The sequence below is a fragment of the Ctenopharyngodon idella genome, chromosome 18 (assembly GCF_019924925.1).
Source record: "Ctenopharyngodon idella isolate HZGC_01 chromosome 18, HZGC01, whole genome shotgun sequence".
NCBI lineage: Eukaryota > Metazoa > Chordata > Actinopteri > Cypriniformes > Xenocyprididae > Ctenopharyngodon > Ctenopharyngodon idella.
The window spans coordinates 947,204-965,983 of NC_067237.1; the positions used below are offsets into that span (position 1 = coordinate 947,204).

The window sequence follows — 18,780 nt, forward strand, 5'->3', positions numbered from 1 at the left end:
AATAGAGCAAAAAATACTGTTTAAGATATACATCACTTAATATTACCTTTTTGTTTGTTGAACTGTTGTATAAAATCAATGTCACATTTGCAATCGTGTGGATATTCAGTAAAAATTGCATTCTTGCTTGTATAATATATTATCAACATTAAAAACAAGAACTCACACAGGATATGTTTCTGTATCAAAGAGAGTTCGAGTCTTTATGCACAGTCTGCATTTGTTCTTCATGCTAGTAAGTACTAAAACCTCACTTTTACAAAGGTTCATTGTCGAGAACGGCAGTAATGTATTGTGAAGCAGCAGACTCTGCACAACCTGTCATATGCAGTCAGTTTTGACCGCAAAAAGATGAGATAATTTGATTGGATGTCTTGTATTTGACCTTTTACGGTACTACCATTTTCCTGTTTTTACACTAGAAGCTGCATTTTGCCTGTTAGAAATACATGCTCAGTTTTAATGCTATTTTAAGATGGGGTAGAATTAAATGAATTCATCATTTTGCTCACGTTCCCCGGTTTGGGAACCACTGGTCTATAGAATCCTCTCTGATTTACACCAATTGTCATCAACCAGCGTGCTTGATTTTATTCCACAATCTGACCTCATGACCCACCTTCAGGTTTCACAAGATGAACGCCTTGTCTTGAAAATGGAAGAAGTGTGTTTGGAAGGCCATTAGACGGAGGTTTGCAGAGCGAGCCGGTCGTTCGGGATCTATCGGTCTGACCGTCTCTACTCCCACGGGAGATGAATCCGAGTAAATGATTACGCTGAGGGGGTAATTAAGAACAATCTGTCTTCAAACACTCATTTTGCTGGGCTACTTTGCCCTTCATTTGCCTTTCCATTTTCTCTAATGTATAATTTCAGTCTCTTTTCTCTCTCCTCGCTCTCTCTCTGTTCCTCCCACTCACACATTTCTTCCCACCACAGGATTGTTTTTGCACTGTAGAGTAAATACCAAAAGCTCTAACAGAGAGGCAGGTTTTTGTTAAAGACCCTCAAAGCTGAGAGACGAGGACTGAGCACGGACGCCCTCCTCGCCGAGGATCGATCAGCTGTGCTATTGGCAACATCCCTTTGAATAAAACACAGCACTATTGAGTTCACAATCCCCACTGGGCACAAGAATGGGGAGACATAACCTTTCGCATCTCGGCTTTGTGCGCCGAGATTCAAGTCGTCACCCCCAACGACCCCGACCTCCCCGCCGAGAGGAGAGAGGCAAGAGAAGCAGTGTAAATGTCAGAGAGGAAAGCAGGCACTTCAAAATACGGCTGTTTTTATCCCTTCCCTCATCCGTCCAAACCAAAGGCTCTGAACTCTGGGTACGATCCTCAAATACGCCAGGAAAAACCAAAGGAGATTTAGCTGACTACCATCTGTAGAGACAAACACATCTACACTTCCATTCAAACGTTTGAAATAATAAAGATTTTCTTTTTAATATAAGAAGTTTCTTCTGCTCACCAAGGCTGCATTTATTTGTTCAAAAAAATACAGAAAAATCCATCTTATTCCTGACGAGCGGAATCATTGAAAGGAATCATTTCAAATCATAAGGCTGCCCTACAAATAAAGCTTATCCATCATGTTTTATTTTCAGACATCATGAGAATAACGTAACGTTTGGTATTTCAACGTGACATATTATAACAAGAATATCTATGGCAAGACGCTGAATATCATTTCAGTCGCTGCATTTTTTTTCCTCATGATTATTTTCATTTTTCCCTTTGCATTCCACTGTAATAGTATTAAAAAAAGGACAACATAAACTGCACATTTGTGGCCAGTTCTCCTGATTTAATTTATGATATATCCTATTAATAATTCACTGGAATGCACAAAGAATCTCTCGTTTTTCCTCCTCAAATCCTCACGTCTCTTTCCAGGTTGGTTTTCACAAGTAAATACAATTTATTATCTGTCAAAATGACGGACATCACTTTGAAATAGTATCACGCAATGCTGAAGTTAATGAATATTTTTGATTAAAGCAACGCACATAATACAGATATATATTACTATAGTGATATATAACCCATTCGTTATTGCTGTAGAAAGAATCTTTTTCACGTTTTGAGTTATTCATGGTCTGTTGAAGTACCTTGTTGATGCTTTTACACTTTTAAATGTCCTTTAAATGTTCGATGGTTGAAGGGTGAGTCGAATAATGTCATCTCATTGTACCTGGTTTTAAAGAAAGTATTATTGCGTTCATAGAGCGAGCCTTTCACTGATTGTAACGGAAGTTACACCCATAATTCGCGCAAAGCGTCATGGGGCGAAGGAATAAGGTGGATAAAAACAGTATCTTTTTGTGGAAACCGTGATACATTGTGTTCAGGATTCTTTGATGAATAGAATGTTCAAAAGAACAGCGTTTCTTAACCTAAGAACAAAGTTAAGAATATTTTGTATTCCCAAAACATTTTTAAGAATGTTTAATCTTTTATTCTTAAGATCTTTCTAAAGAGAACAGCTGGGTCAGTCCGTGTCAAATCAACCTAATTTTGGAAAAATTCCCCAGCACAAATTTTTGATTTTGTTAATATTTTTTTCTGTAGAAAGACAAACATAAATAGTGATGAAAGCCAAAATATTAAATGGCACAGATGTATATTTATAGAGGTAAACAAGATACATTTCTAGTTTAAACATTATTTGTTCTTCAGACATTCCTCTTTAAATGCAGTAAGTATCAGCTGTGTGCAAAGTGAACCACATTTGGTTTTCAATCACTGAAAATGGGTAAAATTCAACAATTTGAACATGGAGATCCCCATGAGATCCCCATATCTTTTGGACTGAACTATATAGTGCCTTTAAAATGAAGATTTCTAAAGGAAAGTTTATTAACAATGAGAATCTAGAAGGATATTAAGATATCTTGAATACTTCTTGAGTTACAGGCATGCAAACTTTGGAAAAGGAATATTTATGGCACTCAGACATGTTCTATGCAATTGAGTTGATAGAAGAAAAAAAAGAGATACATTTCTAGTTTTTTTGTTCTTCAGATATTCCACTTTAAAAGAAAAAAAGTATAAGCTGTATGCGATGTGACCCACATTTGTTTTTTGACCACTGAAAATGTGTACAATTTACTCATGGAGCCGCATTAAGATATATATCTCTCTATATCTCTGGGATTGAACCATCGAGGGCCTTTAAAATGAAGATAACAAAAGAAAAGTTTGTTAAGAACCAGAATCTAAAAGTATATTACGATATCTTTAATACTTCTTGAGTTACAGGAATACAAACTTGAGGCAAAAAACACAAGAAGTGCTTTTTGCCATTTTTGAACATATAATGAAACAAAGATTTGCTAAAGTCAACAGATTTTACTAACAGACCTACCAATCTCTGTGTAAAAATACAATAATGATGCTGCCATCTTTCTAAAGTCATTTTTACACCCCTCTAATTTGGCTCCAAATCTCAGGTGAAATTTGTCATTTTGACGCCGGTCCCTAAAAAACAGTGGATTACTCAGTAAATATACATCTGTGATATTTAATATTTTGGCTTTCATCGCTATTTGTTTGTCTTTCTAAAGAAAAAAAAAATTGAACAAAATCAAAAATTTGAGCCGAGGACCTCTGGTTGAGTTGACACAGAATGACCCAGCTGTCCTTTCTTCTTAAGGACAAAATAAGATATTTTTAAGAAACTATTTGAGACCTTGAGGAACATTTTATGAATTTTATCTAAAGAAATTTTTTGCGTTCTTTCTTAAGGAGATTTTCATAGGTCCGGCCCCAGATCAGGATGTACTTTAATTATATTGAACAAAACATCTCATTTTGTGTTACACAAAAACTTGAGGGTGTTTGTTGTTGTTGTTTTAATTCCTACTCACCCCAATCATTTGAATTGGTAATGTATGATGGTTTTAACAATATTAAAAAATATTCAACTTTTGATCAAATAAATGCAGCCTTGATGAGCAGAAGAGACTTTAAAGCAAAAGAGATTTCAGAAACATTAAAAAATCAGTAGTGTAGTTTTGAAACTTTCCTAACCACTGCAGTTGTCATATGAACACTTGTAAGAGCTCGATATTAATAAATCTTATTAATAAACAAAGCTCTGATAATGTATGAAGGGACGAAAGTGTTTCATGCAGGACAAACCTCTTTGATTCTGTGCAATAGTCATAAAATGACTTTAGCAAGTCTTGAAATTTTCCCATATATAATTTATTTAGTAATTCATTTATTGTTTTTTTTTTTTTAATCTATTATCTATGTATTTAATATTAAATAGTATATAGTTCTTTGTAATCCTGTCTCAGTTCTTGTTTTGTATATGCAAAGTCGTCCGTTCTCTCAGAGGTCCTTGCTTTTCTGTTTGGCGGGGACGTATGGCAGGACAGTCTGAGTGCTCTTATCCGAAACCGTTTGTGTGCTGCTGTTCCGTAACAGTTTTTTCCGGCAGCCCGGGTTGAGAAGACCTTTCCTGGGTAGCGTGTGAGAGCCCGTCACCGGCATCTTCACGGGCGAGGGGCCCGCGGACGCCGTTTCCCGACAGTTGTAGAGTCCCTGCGGGTGATCGGAGGAGGACAGCGGTGGGACCGGCGAACAAGCCAGAGGACTGGGCTCACTGTCCGTGTCCGGGGTTCCGCAGTCGCCTTTATCGTCTTCCTCGCCACCGTCCTCGTCTTCGTCGTCATCGCAGCACAAGGCGTGGTAAAGGATCTTGTCGCTGAAGCGGACCCGCTCTCTGGTCCCGGACGTGCGGGAGGTTTTCTGGCTGTGCGTGGAGCTGGACGCCTCTTCACTGGAGGAGTCCGGCGTGATGATTAAAGGTCCGTTGGGGATGGGGAGACCCCCGTTCATCTGCGAGTAGACGCTGGCGGTGGCGGGCGTAGGCACGGATGATGACGGCCTCCCTTGGCCCTCGTCCGTCTCCTCCCTGTGTGCTTTCCGGTTCGCTGCGTTGGACGCCTCCAGGAAGTTGCAGAAGTCCCAGCTGTCTGACAGCATGTCCTGGCCGAGGAAGTCCAATCTGAAGGCCTCACCCAGGCCACGCTCGCTGCTCGAAGTGCTGCTCGCCGTCGCCACCGTCCAGTCGTCAGGCTCCAGGTCGAAGTCGAAATCAGATGTGAGTTTGTCGATCTGACCCACCACCTGCGAGAGAGAGAGAGAGAGAGACGATGATGAAATAATAGGTTTGCATTCCTTGATCATCAAAGATGCATTAGCATCACCTTGAAGGTCAGTCTAATTTAACTTTGGTCAACTTCAGTTCCTCTTCAAAAGCGCTGAAGTGATCCTAGGATTATAATTCATTTTATTAAACTGTTTGAACAAAAATGGAATTGAGTTGACTCACAGGGCCCTCGTTGTCCAACACGATATTCGATGGAAGTGTCAGTATATGAAATTCATTTTTTTACAATTATTTTGTGATTCCCAGAGTGGGATTTTATGACTCGCCCAGAGATATAGTAAAAGCCGGATCGATCGATCGATCGATCGATCGATCGATCGATCGATCTATCTATCTATCTATCTATCTATCTATCTATCTATCTATCTATCGTTCTATCGTTCTATCGTTCTATCTATCGTTCTATCTATCGTTCTATCTATCGTTCTATCTATCGTTCTATCTATCGTTCTATCGATCATTCTGTCGTTCTATCTATCCTTCCATCCATCCATCCATCCATCCATACTTAATTCTATTGTTCTCTATTTCCAGTCTATCTATCTATCTATCTATCTATCTATCTATCTATCTATCTATCGTTCTATCGTTCTATCGTTCTATCTATCGTTCTATTGATCATTCTGTCGTTCTATCTATCCTTCCATCCATCCATCCATCCATCCATACTTAATTCTATTGTTCTCTATTTCCAGTCTATCTATCTATCTATCTATCTATCTATCTATCGTTCTATCTATCTATCGTTCTATCTATCTATCGTTCTATCGATCATTCTATCGATCATTCTGTCGTTCTATCTATCCTTCCATCCATCCATCCATCCATCCATCCATACTTAATTCTATTGTTCTCTATTTCCAGTCTATCTATCTATCTATCTATCTATCTATCTATCTATCGTTCTATCTATCTATCGTTCTATCTATCGTTCTATTGATCATTCTGTCGTTCTATCTATCCTTCCATCCATCCATCCATCCATACTTAATTCTATTGTTCTCTATTTCCAGTCTATCTATCTATCTATCTATCTATCTATCTATCTATCGTTCTATCTATCGTTCTATTGATCATTCTGTCGTTCTATCTATCCTTCCATCCATCCATCCATCCATCTTTAATTCTATTGGTCTCTATTTCCAGTCTATCTATCTATCTATCTATCATTTAATCAATCAGTTAATCAATCAATCAATCAATCTATCAAACCATCCATCCATCCACCCATCATTTAATCGATCAATCAATCAATCAATCAATCAATCAATCAATCCATCTATCCAGTGGGTTTTTATTAACTTAAGTAAATTTCTACACTGAATATTTTTTCTTTATTAAAAAACACTGCTGGACTAAAAAATAAAAATAAAAAAGTGTTTAAACTGATAAAATAAGATAAAGATAAAATTATTGCCGATACCAACAAGATTATTTTTGACAATTATGTTTATGTCATGGCAGATAACCAATAATTGTTTTTTTAGATCACAAAATAAAATAAAATAAAATAAAATAAAAAAGTGATTTTAGGCATCACATATTTTGACATGCTCAGTATGAAAAATGGATATTCATTTTGAGATTTGCAAAAGATTATAATATTATGAAATGATTAACTTTTGGTAAGCATGCACAATATATATATATATATATATATATATATATATGTGTGTGTGTGTGTGTGTGTGTGTGTGTATAATAAAGGCTACTCCTGTGGCCTTAAGAATAAGCAGTACTGTGTTCTTCAGACTTGTGTATCATGGTTTCTTGGTTGAGGTGTGTTTTTCTTGTCACTTTGTGGCATAAACACAGAAGGATCAGATGAAAATGCCCTGCTGGCATGAGGGATTAAAAATCTAATTCATTTATCCGGCACAATGACTCCAAAGGAGCAATTAGGAGCTCTAAATCCCTGATTACACCGCAGTGAAAGCCAGAGGAGGGCCTGTGTTTCCGTGATCCGCTCACTGATTTAACAGATGAGTTGCCTGAGACACTTTTTCTCATCTCTATCTGTAATCACTGACTGAACGGGTGATACTATATTTAAGCATGTGCTGCAAAAGCCGGTTGTTGAGTTTGCTCAGACGCTTATTGGATATGACTGCTTGACTCCGTGTAATTGCCTGTATGTTATTTGTATTGTATATGTTATATGTCAGATATAGTTCATTTATGACTGGAAATCCCATTGTTTGAAGATGTTTTTTCCACCCACATTGTGGATGAGTGGCACTACATCGTCAAATAACAGGAGGCTGAGAAACATGAATGAAACCCCTCACAAAACCTCGGTATTGAGAGATGGCAAACGTATTAGGCCAATCAAATCATAAATTATCTCAGAAATAACTTATAGGTAAAGGTCAATTGGATTGTACTGAGTGACAGGTTATTAATAATGTTCCCATCATCCTACCCTGTCTGTCTTTGTCCAGTTAAATCATAGAACTGCAAATTAATGTATATAGTTTCTATTAAGCCACAGCTGTTTTCAACATTGATAATAATCAGAATTTTTTCTTGAGCAGCAAATCAGCATATCATGTGACATTAAAGACTGCTACGCTTTATTATACCTCCTTGTTTTTAAGTCTATGCATCTAATTTCTGGTTCATAATAATCATGTCATTGCCTGAGCAGTGGACTCTGAGAGTGTAACTTATGCTATGGCGTCTCTGGATGAAGGGTAGGAATTAGTGTTGTCAAAAGTACTTCGGTACCAAGTCGGTACTGAAATTTTGAAAATGTGACGATACCAGCATTTCTGTAGTACCGGGAGTACCGAGTATCCGGGTATATTCGGTACCCACTGATTGGGCTGTGCCAGTATTTTACGTGAATATGACACGAGTGAAGCACAAAGCTTTGTTTACAGAAGAAATAGGCTAATAGGTTAGCAATCAAATGTGACATCACAGCCATGGAAACATTTTGGTTCATGCCGAATGAGAGAGGTACGTCATACATTTAAGCTTTGTATTCTGTTTTAAGAATTGCGATCTGGTCACCTTCATTATCAGAGAATTTAACAATATTCCATTAGTTATTCCACTGAACGTGGAATCTTTGTTTCTTTTCCCAAATCTTCACTCACGCAGGGGATTATAAAAGTTTCTTCCTTTGGTTCACTTTTAATCAGGCCTATTATATTTGCATTCTTTACTGTGGTAAAGCAGAAAAAACACTGTAGGACAGAAACCTTTTTGCTTGCACGTCAATTTCTATTTAACACAGTTTGCGCTAGTTATTAGACTTTATAAGGCGCGTCAAGTTTATTCGTATAGCGCATTTCACACGCGCCGGTGATTTTTACTTTCGCTTTCTCTGGCAGAGCAAAATGAAACACAGCCTGAATGTGTGAAGATAAAACTCGCTCTTCAGACCTTTTACAACAAGTGTCAGTTGCTTGTAACATCAGGAGATAACATGAAGATATTATTAAAGAGAAATGGCCTCTTTCCTACTCGTGTCCCACATCCCTCTCAAAGTGCAGAGCGGCTATGACGCATCTTTGTGTGGAAATAAAAAACGAATGTTTTTTTAGAATAATACTTTCTTATTATTTAGGTTACCATTATTTACTGATATTTATTTCATATTTTTACAGGCTGCAGTGTGTCGTTTCACTGAAGGAATAGCTAAAATAAACACGCACGTCTGTTACAAAATGGATATTTGAGCATTTGTTTATTTATTTTTTTATATTTCAAAATTTATTTCATTGAGGTATATATACTCACACATGCTCCAAATATTTATATGTATGATTACCATCATATTTAATATGTTTTTAAAAATAGGCTAGTTAAATAAAATAGTAAACTAGTTCCAACACATTGTCCTGTGGTACCGAAATTGGTACAGAGAACCGTAAAATTTTAATGGTATTGGTACCGACTACTGGAATTTTGGTACCGTGACAACACTATTAGGAATCTTAATAACACATGCTGAGGTGCTGAGGATGTGAGATGAATTGCTGGCCCAAGGGCGGATGAGTTTTGTTTACTAGATTACTCGTCCCGCAAAAGCAGGATTTAATTCAATCAATGTTTTCCGGATAGTCTGGCACCGTTAGACACATTTCACGAACCCCTGTCATCCAAGAGAGGAGCATAATTTTATCAATATTAGGTCCGTTATGACTCATGCCATTTTTAATATTAATTGGAACTGCAGCACATCCTCACGGGAACAAGTGTGCTGTCAGTAAAAGTTATTTCCAATTCCAATTGAAAGGTGAAGTGTGTAATTTCTGAGCCACTAGAGGCACCAGACGTACACCCTTAAAATATAAAGTTTCAAAAAGAGAGGGTTTTTTTTTCTTTTTTTTTTTTTTTCTCGCAGTGATGCCATAGAAGAACCATTTTAGTTCCAGAAAGAACCTTTTACTTTCTCTAGTGTGTAATGTTGCTGTTTGAGCAAGAAAAAGCTCTGCAAAGTCCCAGTTCTTCTCTATATCAGTGCCAGTGTTTCTGAAACGCCTCCATTGTAGTCTTGAGTTTTCTTCACAATATTCCTCATTTAAATAATTCATACGCAGAATAAAGGGGCGGGGCCTGGTTGAGTTAGTTAGTAGTGTGTTGAAACTGGAGGTTATGGTAAGGGGCGGGACATTTCCCAAAACACCAATCACAACACACCGCTCCAGCCGACCAATCAGAGCACATTGTGCTTTTCAGAAGGAGGGGCTTCATAGAGACAGGAACTAAACAGAGCATTACTGACAGACTGGGAAGAGAGGAGCTGCAACAATGGAGAATATGAGGAAAATAATCAACATTCAAGCAGGAAAACCTGTTCTAGTAGAGCCCAAAAACTACATCAAGACTTTTAATAATCTTAAGAAACTTTTTTCTATTATTAAGCACCTTTTGTTTATTAGAAAGGTTCCATAGATGTCAAAGGTTCTTCATAGAGCCATAATGCCAATAAAGAAACCTTATTTTTAAGTGTACATGCAAACATAAAAAGGTTTCTTAAACACTCCCCATCTGCTGTTGGTCATCAACAGATAAAACAAACAAACAGTGATTCTTGTGAAAACTTCTAAATTAACTGCTTTAAAAATGGTATGTAATCAAGCATAAATCATTAGATCAGATCTGGTAAAAAACAAATCTTAATTCATTGGTCCCATGCTGGGAAATGAACAGTTTATTTTGGTAGTTGGCACGTGAAGTGTACATGGACTTTTTTTTGCACGCATATCAACATTGTATTAGTTATTGGCTGATATTACAGATTTTTTTTTTGGCTCATATTTGATTTATATGTATGCATATTGTTATGTGTGCTTATTTCACTTATTTTACAGCTTTAATTGAATGTATATGTGTGTATAGCAATGTATGTTTGTCTTTCAGGAGTTTTTAACTCTCCTGCCAGGCTGTTGTTGAAAACAAGAACTTGTTCTTAAGTGACTTGCCTGGTTAAATAAAGGTTAATAATAATAACAATACAGCATAGTCCCATTTTAAACCATCTAAATCTATTGTTTGAGCCTACTTGCTGTCGGGCCGGATGTCTATCCACATATAACACAGGCAGAAGAAAGTATTTTTATGTTGCACAAATTACACACTTCACCTTTCCACCTTCCTTCTCCAAGTACAACACAAACTGCTAACAGAAACAGAAAACGGCTAATTTCGCTGATAATGTCCGTTGTGCGGCGTAATCATCGAAGCAGCCGCCGTCCGTTCCCGCGGCTCGCTCTAACAACGGCGCAGGCATTCCTTGGGGTAAACAAAATCATTCAAATGAGCTTGCCTAGGCGATGCCCTCACCCCACAACAGCTCCTGAAGCAATTTAACTAGATAGCAGCGCAAGCTTAAAGGGTCTGCGGAACCTTTCTAGGTCACAGATGGGCTCGACGCAGCTACAATGAACAGTAATCCCTGTGCCTTTCTCAGAGATGCAGAGAGAGTGAGTGGGCTATGGAGTAAATTATTGGGTAAACAGATTGCCTAAGTGTAAAGGATGAATGAACACATCAGGAAGAAGTCATTAGCGTTGGGACACATTGCGTTTTAACTGGAAGGAGCACAATGAGAACCTGCAATAGTAATTACAGTCTATAGGGTAAAAATCACATCCTTTTGTCGGCCTCGGCCCTCATAATGGCAGAGATTGCAGCTGGATTATTCAACTCAGAAAAGATTCCTCTTCCCACTCCGGTGCTTTCAGCTGACGCTCGTCTCACTGTAGCTAAATTATACACCAGCACCGGCTCCAGAAAAACAGCACATTGTAGGTTGAAAGACCTGCATTTTGGAACAATTGTATCTGGTAGCAAATGACACCAAACTGGCCTTTGAAATCTACATTTATGAAAATGTGTGAAAACAATTAGTTTCTAATAAGCAAGTTAATATTGAGCTACATTTTAGATACAATACGGACAGTAACAAAAATAAGCTGTTTCTGCAGTTACATTGTAACTGTCTTTACAAGTGAATCATGGAATCATTCATTCATCTGATTCCTTTTGATTCAGTTCACTCAGGATCAAAACAAGTGACCATCTTTATGAGTGAGTCATTGAATCATTCATTCATCCGATTCCTTTTGATCCAGTTAAACACACAGATTCACTCAGGATCAAAACAAGTGACCGTCTTTATGAGTGAGTCATTGAATCATTCATTCAAACATCTATTATAAAGTGTTTCTAATAGATTATACCACAACATATTGGCATACAAAAAAATGAAATAATGGCACTATCACAAATGGATCGTCACAAACAAATCACAGAAAAAAAAGTCTAGACGTTCTGTTTCTTATAAACAGTGTGTGTTTACTGCTAAATTGTACACTATACATTAATGCTGGTTTAAAAACAACCCAAGATGGGTTGAAAATGGACAAACCCAGTGATTGGGTTAAATGTTTGCCCAGTGTGCTGGGTAGTTTTATTTAACCCAACTATTGTTTAAAAATTACTATATGGCTGGCTTAAAATGAATCCAAAATAGGTTAAAACAACCCAATCGCTGGTTTGTCCATTTTCAACCCAACTTGGGTTGTTTTTAACGCAGCATTTTTTTTTGATTGTAGCATATATAGAACCTAGAAACTCTATTCTACAAATTATATCTTTTTAAATTATTCACAGATTAACTGTTGAGTGTTGACAAATGTTGATGTGAACATTAAAGGCATTCATAAGAGCATAACTGTTTAATAAATTGTTGAGATGGGATTTAGTGACCTCTATGGTGAGGAGAAAAAAATTAAATGTTCTTTGTATATCAACACACCTGCTGATATTCATTACAGCAATCACCTGTGATATTGCTTAAATATCTTGTCTAAAAATAACACATTCAGCATGACATCCTTTAGATGTGTTTAGCATAGATTAAAGCTTGGAATGTTATTTCTATTCAAGCACTCATGTTCTAGACATCTTTTGTTCAGTTTCCTCTGAGAGAGCTGTGAGGTAGTAAGCGAATGACTGCATGAGCAGGGTTAGCAGAGCTCCATCTGCAGTGATTTGGACGGGTAACTGCAGGTCACTTCTCTCTCCCGTATGTGAGGAAGTGCAGTGCAGGTACAGCGGGCAGACGGAGAGGTCAGCATTCCTAAGAGTGACAGCTGACTCTCTGCCAGAGCCTCCTGCAAAATGTCATCTGTGGCACTGGTCCGTGAATAACACACACTGGAAAGGCGATGCAAAGGCAACTCCTTGCGGAGTACACGCATCAAAACATGTGCTGCTGCTGCTGTTTTATGTGTTTTAGCTAAACTCTGTCCTGCTTTGGGGTCACTTTCATTTGTATTGAATATTTGACTACATAGTAAGATTGATCTGAATATATAATCATTTACACAGTTACTGTCACAACCTGTTTTCATGACAAATTTATTTAAACATACATTAAACAATCAAGACATTACTAACAGGTAAAGTAAATAAAATGAATATATAAGCTAATATAGTGCATATATTTAGTGAAATGCTCCCTCTAAAGTTCATTTTTCTAGTGAACTAACATGCTGTGGACACTGAATGACTTGCCTGAGGTAAATGTAATGCTATGCAATTATTTTTTAAATGCATATGATTTTGATTGACTTTATCTCAAAACTGTTCACAAATGATTTTTTCACAATTGTTGATGTGCAGTATGATTCCTTATGGTCATTATATTCGTATTTCATCTGAAAAGCTTCTGAAATAAAGCCAGATGTAAGTTGTGTTTGGAATCACTGAATGTGTTTTTCCAATAATGGCCTGCTGTGAGATGCAGTGTTTACCTCCACAGTAATACTGCTGTCCTATTTAAACTTCTGCTGAATCCTGAAATCCTGCGCATTGATAATTGTGGGCATTTATAAACTTCTTCAATACAAAGACTAAACAAGTATTTGAGTGTTGTTTTCATGCTGTCTTTGTCTCAAACAACCAGCACAATCAGTCTACTATGTAACAGTATACAGACCAAAAAAAAGGAATCTTTTCCATCAGCTCCAAATAGCTATTGGAAAAAAAGTTTGTAAGGCAAAACTTTTCAGGCCTCTGAATGATCCATTATATAATATTCAGCCTCTAGCATGAATTTCCCCAAGAATCTGATTGAAATGTGAGCACTAGGGTAACAGAGAGCTATTAAAACCGCCTCTCCATAGTTAGAGGCCGAATGTGATGATTAGGAACTGCAAACAATTACTGCAACAGCATCACATGCTGATTTCAAAGTGAACCGTTGGTAAATATTTCCTTAATGTATTTCGCTCATGCAGCGAATCCGATTTTCAAGCACAGAGAAATCTATTCTTCGTCCTCTCTGTTTAGTTCACTTTGGTCTGCATGCGGGATGTGTTATCCTGCCCTGTGCTTTTTATTACATTCTGCTGGCGGATTCATCATCATCCTTATCATTATGAAATTTGCTTAAGAAAAAAATTCATTTCAGCAAAAGCTTCAGATACTCAGTTCAGCTGATACCGTGAATGAATATTCAAGGTGATGTCACAGAACAAGAAAAGGTAGTGTCAAGGAGGAAATAATCACAGCTGTCCTGCTGCGCTCGCTCCGAGACATTGGTTTTACAGGTTATCTGGAGTCTCGTGTAGTCAGACTTTTGACTTGCGGCAAAAAGTAGCAAAGTCTGCATTGCAGCTTTTATATATATATATATATATAATTTATTTTTTATATATAAAACATGTTTTTTTTTTTTTTTTTTCTCAGAATTGTTAACAGATTAACTATTCACAAATATTGATGTTTAAAAAAAATTAAAAAAAAAATTAATAAGACCATTAGAACATAACCAAAGCACAAATGGTGGATCAAAATAAATAAATAAAAAACGCAGCAATTATCGGGGTTCAAGTACTTTAAGGCCTTTAAGCACATTCGTAAAATGTTTTATTTAGCAAACCATCTCGATAATAGATGGAAAAGACCATTTACTGCCAATACAGGCAATTTTACCATAAGAAAATATGGTTTATAAAGCTTTTTAACAGTTATCGAGGTTGAGCCAAAAACCTAAGACTAGTTAACCAAAGTTGGTTTTTGAAATAATCTCCAGTATTTAACGAACGATTCTATGGACAGCGGCGGTCTGAGAGGCAAAGTTGCTCATAATGAGGAGTTCTACCATGTGGTATGAATGCCGTGGGCGTGTGTGAAAAACCATGTGACACATAATCCTTTACGCATGTGAAAAACGCAAAGGCGCCCCCCGGTGTCCGATTTCTTTCGACTTTCTCACAGGCCTCTAGGGCCGTGAGTCAAACAGCCCCAGCGAGTTTCATTCCAATCGGCCTCCGTTAACCTTGTCTGATAGCTGCTCAAATTTCATGTTTTTCAAGATACATCAATGTCCTCATAATCAATCGAGCCTTGGTGACGCTGCAGTGTGGCATATTCATATATAACATTTATAAGAGGATAACCAATCAATAAATTGTTAAGGTGAGATTTTGTGACCTCTATGGTCAATAAAAAAGTAGAATTTTCGTACAAAGCCAGAAAATGAAGTCAAATACACAGTTCTGCTTTTGTATAACTTTTTTTTTTTTGCTACAAAGAGCATCAAATGAAGCTGTGCAACACAAACTTGTATGCCTTTACTCTTGAAAGGTGTACAGTGTCCCCCATTTCAGTCAGAGCTTGTCTGAGGTCAGGAGTACATTATCTGCAATACTGTATATGTGTGGAAAAAAAAAGAAGAACCCTTTGTATCGCAGTAAGATTTCAAATGCGAGCATGTTTTTGCATGGATCTGCATGAGAGCTTTAACGAATGATCTGGGTCACGTAGACCTGATTGGTTAGATGTGTCACTCATCCCAAGCTGAGGGTATGAAGTGTGTCTTTGAAGTGCTCCCCCCGACCGTTAGCGGCTAATTATCCTGTCATACATGGGAGCATGGGCTCCGGCGTTCATTAAGCACACAACACCCTCCTTTTTATCTAGACTCCGAAATAACACTTCAAGCAGACCTTAGCACATGCTGCATATTCACAAACATCATGAGTGGGGCGATGAGGCTCTCAGCAGCTGGATAATCAGAAGCAGCATAAAAACACAGCTGTATAATGGGTGTCAGTCAATGGCAGAGAGCTCCTGTGATCCGCCGCATGCATTCCTCTGCTCCTAATTGCAGTGGAATTGTCAAAAGCGGTCATTATTTTTCCTCTCTTCTTACAGAAGCTTGGCTGGCTGGCTGCAGTCATTTCAAACTCTCACAGTAAGGCTGTGCTGAAGAATTATGTGGGCCACAGCTATAGATATGCTAAGGCTATCTTTAGATATAGGCTTGGCTAACTTCGGATGTGGGTTTGCTGGCTATTAATGGCGCTGTGAGCAGTGCTGTGATACAGACTCGGCCGCTCTGTGGAGCCCCTTTACATAACTCGCTGACTGCATTACCTGAGGCGTGCGGCCAGTCGGAAGTCAGATCCTGATATAAGCACGTATTCATCACTGTTTGAAATAGGGTTAATTTAGTTTAATTGATGTCATTTTCGCTGTGTTATTACCAGGTGGCTTGCACAGGTTCTTTAGGCTATACATGAATTATTCATTGCAAACAAGTCACATGTTAATTGTTGAACATAAGAATTACTTACAGTACATCAATGTCCCTGAGTGCTGCCAGTAATTTGAAAGGAAATAATCATGCACGTTTGCATTTCTGACAGTATAATGCTATTCATGTGTTATAAATGTGTTATAAGCAGTACATTTCTTATATAGAGATGACACATCTACTGTGAAAATTATGTAACACAGCTCTCTCTCTCCCTGAGTGCTGCCAGTCATTCAAAATGAAATAATCATGCACCTTTGCATTTCTGACCATATAATAGTGTTATAAATGTATTATAAGTCATAAAATTGCTTGTATAGAGATCTACATCTACTGTGAAGATTATGTAATCTCACTCTTTCTGTCCTCTATGAGTCATTCACAATAGAAAAAAATGCACTTTTGCATTTTTGACAGTGTAATAATGTTATAAATGTATTATAAGCAATAAAATATCTTAAATAGAGATAACTTGATTATGTAACATTACTGTTTGAACTGATTACTGACAGGTATTTATGAAATAATCATGCATGTTTGCATTTCTGACAGTATGCTATACACGTGTTATAAATGTGTTATAAACAATAAACATGCTTTATGCAGAGATGAAACATCTACTATTAAGATTATGTAACATAACTCTTTCTCTCCCTGAGTACTGCCAGTCATTCGAAATTAAATCATGCACTTTTGCATTTTTGACCATATAATAGTGTTATACATGTGTTATATATGTATTATAAGTCATACAATTGCTTATATAGAGATAAAACATCAACAACATGAAGATTATGCGACATAACTCTCTTTTCGTCTTCATGAGTCATTCACAATGGGAAAGAAAAATCATGCACTTTTACATTTGACAGTGTAATAATGTAATACATGCGTTACAAATGTGTTATAAGCAATAAAATATCTTACATAGAGATAACTATATGATTATGTAACCCCAGTTTGCCCCGATTACTGTTAGTTATTCATGAAATAACTATGGTTTTTTTGCATCTTTGACATTATAATAATGTTATACATATGTTATAAATGTATTATAAATGTGTTTTGTGTGTGTTATGTAGACATCTATGAAGATTATGTAACAACTCTTTTTCTGTCCCAGAGTGCTGCCAGTCATTTGCAATGAAATAATCATGCACGTTTGCATTTCTGACAGTATAATGTAATACATGTGTTATAAATGTGTTATAAACAATAAATGTGCTTATGCAGAGATAAAACATCTACTATGAAGATTATGTAACATAACTCTCTTTCTCTCTATATAAATGGTGCAGTTAGGTGTGTAGGCTGATATTCATGGTGCACGAGTCATGTGTTGTGTGTAATTTAGCAAAGTCTCTGTGAAGATACTCTCAACGAGGACCTGAAACAAGATGTATATAGCTGTGTTTTTGCAATAGACTAAATGTTTGTGGTTTCCTCTGGCCAGTACCTTGGTTTTTACAGACCTCTATCAAATCAGTTCTGATGTTCACCATAAAGACAATGTGCAGCACTATTCATAAATGAATCAGAAGCTTTATACAATGATTCAGCTCTGCCCATTAAAACAACCATCTTAGACCCATTTGCCTTGATTGATGACGACAAAAGGCTCCCCAAAGAAAGATTTAAACAAAGAGGGCCACAGCAAATCCATGGCATGACTGTTGAAAGTCAGCCTTACTCTACAATCAAGGGTTTTCTTGCCTATACGCCTGTATGTCAGTGGTTCAAGACATCTTATTACTGTCAGCATGTGCTGTAGTTTCTTTCCTTGCATTGAACCTCATGATTATATAATGGAGTCATTTCATCAGTGAAATAAGTGTTCACTGAATAGATTTGGAGCATGCATTCCATTGGTTGATACATTTGCTTATGGCAGTCTTTATAGAAAGTGTAAAGTAATCTGAATTGCACTTGTATCACATAACTGATGTTCTCTGTATTTTCCAAGAGATTTCCTAATACTTAAATTTGAATATTTTTCACATTGACTTCACGATACAGCCTGCAATATACTACATCCTCCGTAACTACCACTTTTCATAACTGACTTTTTCATCTGTTTGAAGAAACAGTTGGGAGTTTATTTAGACTACCTGATGGTGGCTTAAAGAGAGTAATTTGTACATTATAATGATGAAACCTACTGCCTGCTCTCAGTGGCTGACAGTATAATTGGAAGTAAGACAGGCAAGCACATTTGAAAAGACATAATAGAAGCATATTAGTCACTAATTAAGTCACATGCATTTTTCTCTTCCCCTGACACATTCATCATCCTTTAAATCCCTTCATGTGTTACTCAGTGAATACGTGTGAAGCTGTGTTTATACGTGCATGTGTATTACAGGAAGAGAAAAAGCACACAAAGGGCACATGGGTAGTAATTATCTCTCAGCAGATATAACCTGGATGACATACTGAAAATGGCCAACAAATTGCAAACTGTTTTGCCAACTGAGCTATAGAAAGTCAGATTTTCACAGTTTCTGGAGGTAATGCAATTAAAGTTGCTTAAA

The 18,780-nt window shown here is 37.1% G+C and overlaps 1 protein-coding gene across 3 annotated transcripts in view; it reads right to left on the minus strand.

The window, feature by feature from the left end:
• Positions 1-4,192: 4,192 nt before the first annotated feature.
• Positions 4,193-18,780, minus strand: part of insyn1 (inhibitory synaptic factor 1) — an 80,277-nt gene continuing 65,689 nt past the window's right edge. For all 3 annotated transcript variants that reach the window (XM_051869660.1, XM_051869661.1, XM_051869659.1), the window contains one exon: positions 4,193-5,144. In XM_051869660.1, coding sequence (XP_051725620.1) covers positions 4,344-5,144 — 801 coding nt within the window. In that variant the 3' untranslated portion in view covers positions 4,193-4,343. The remainder of the gene's footprint in view (positions 5,145-18,780) is intronic.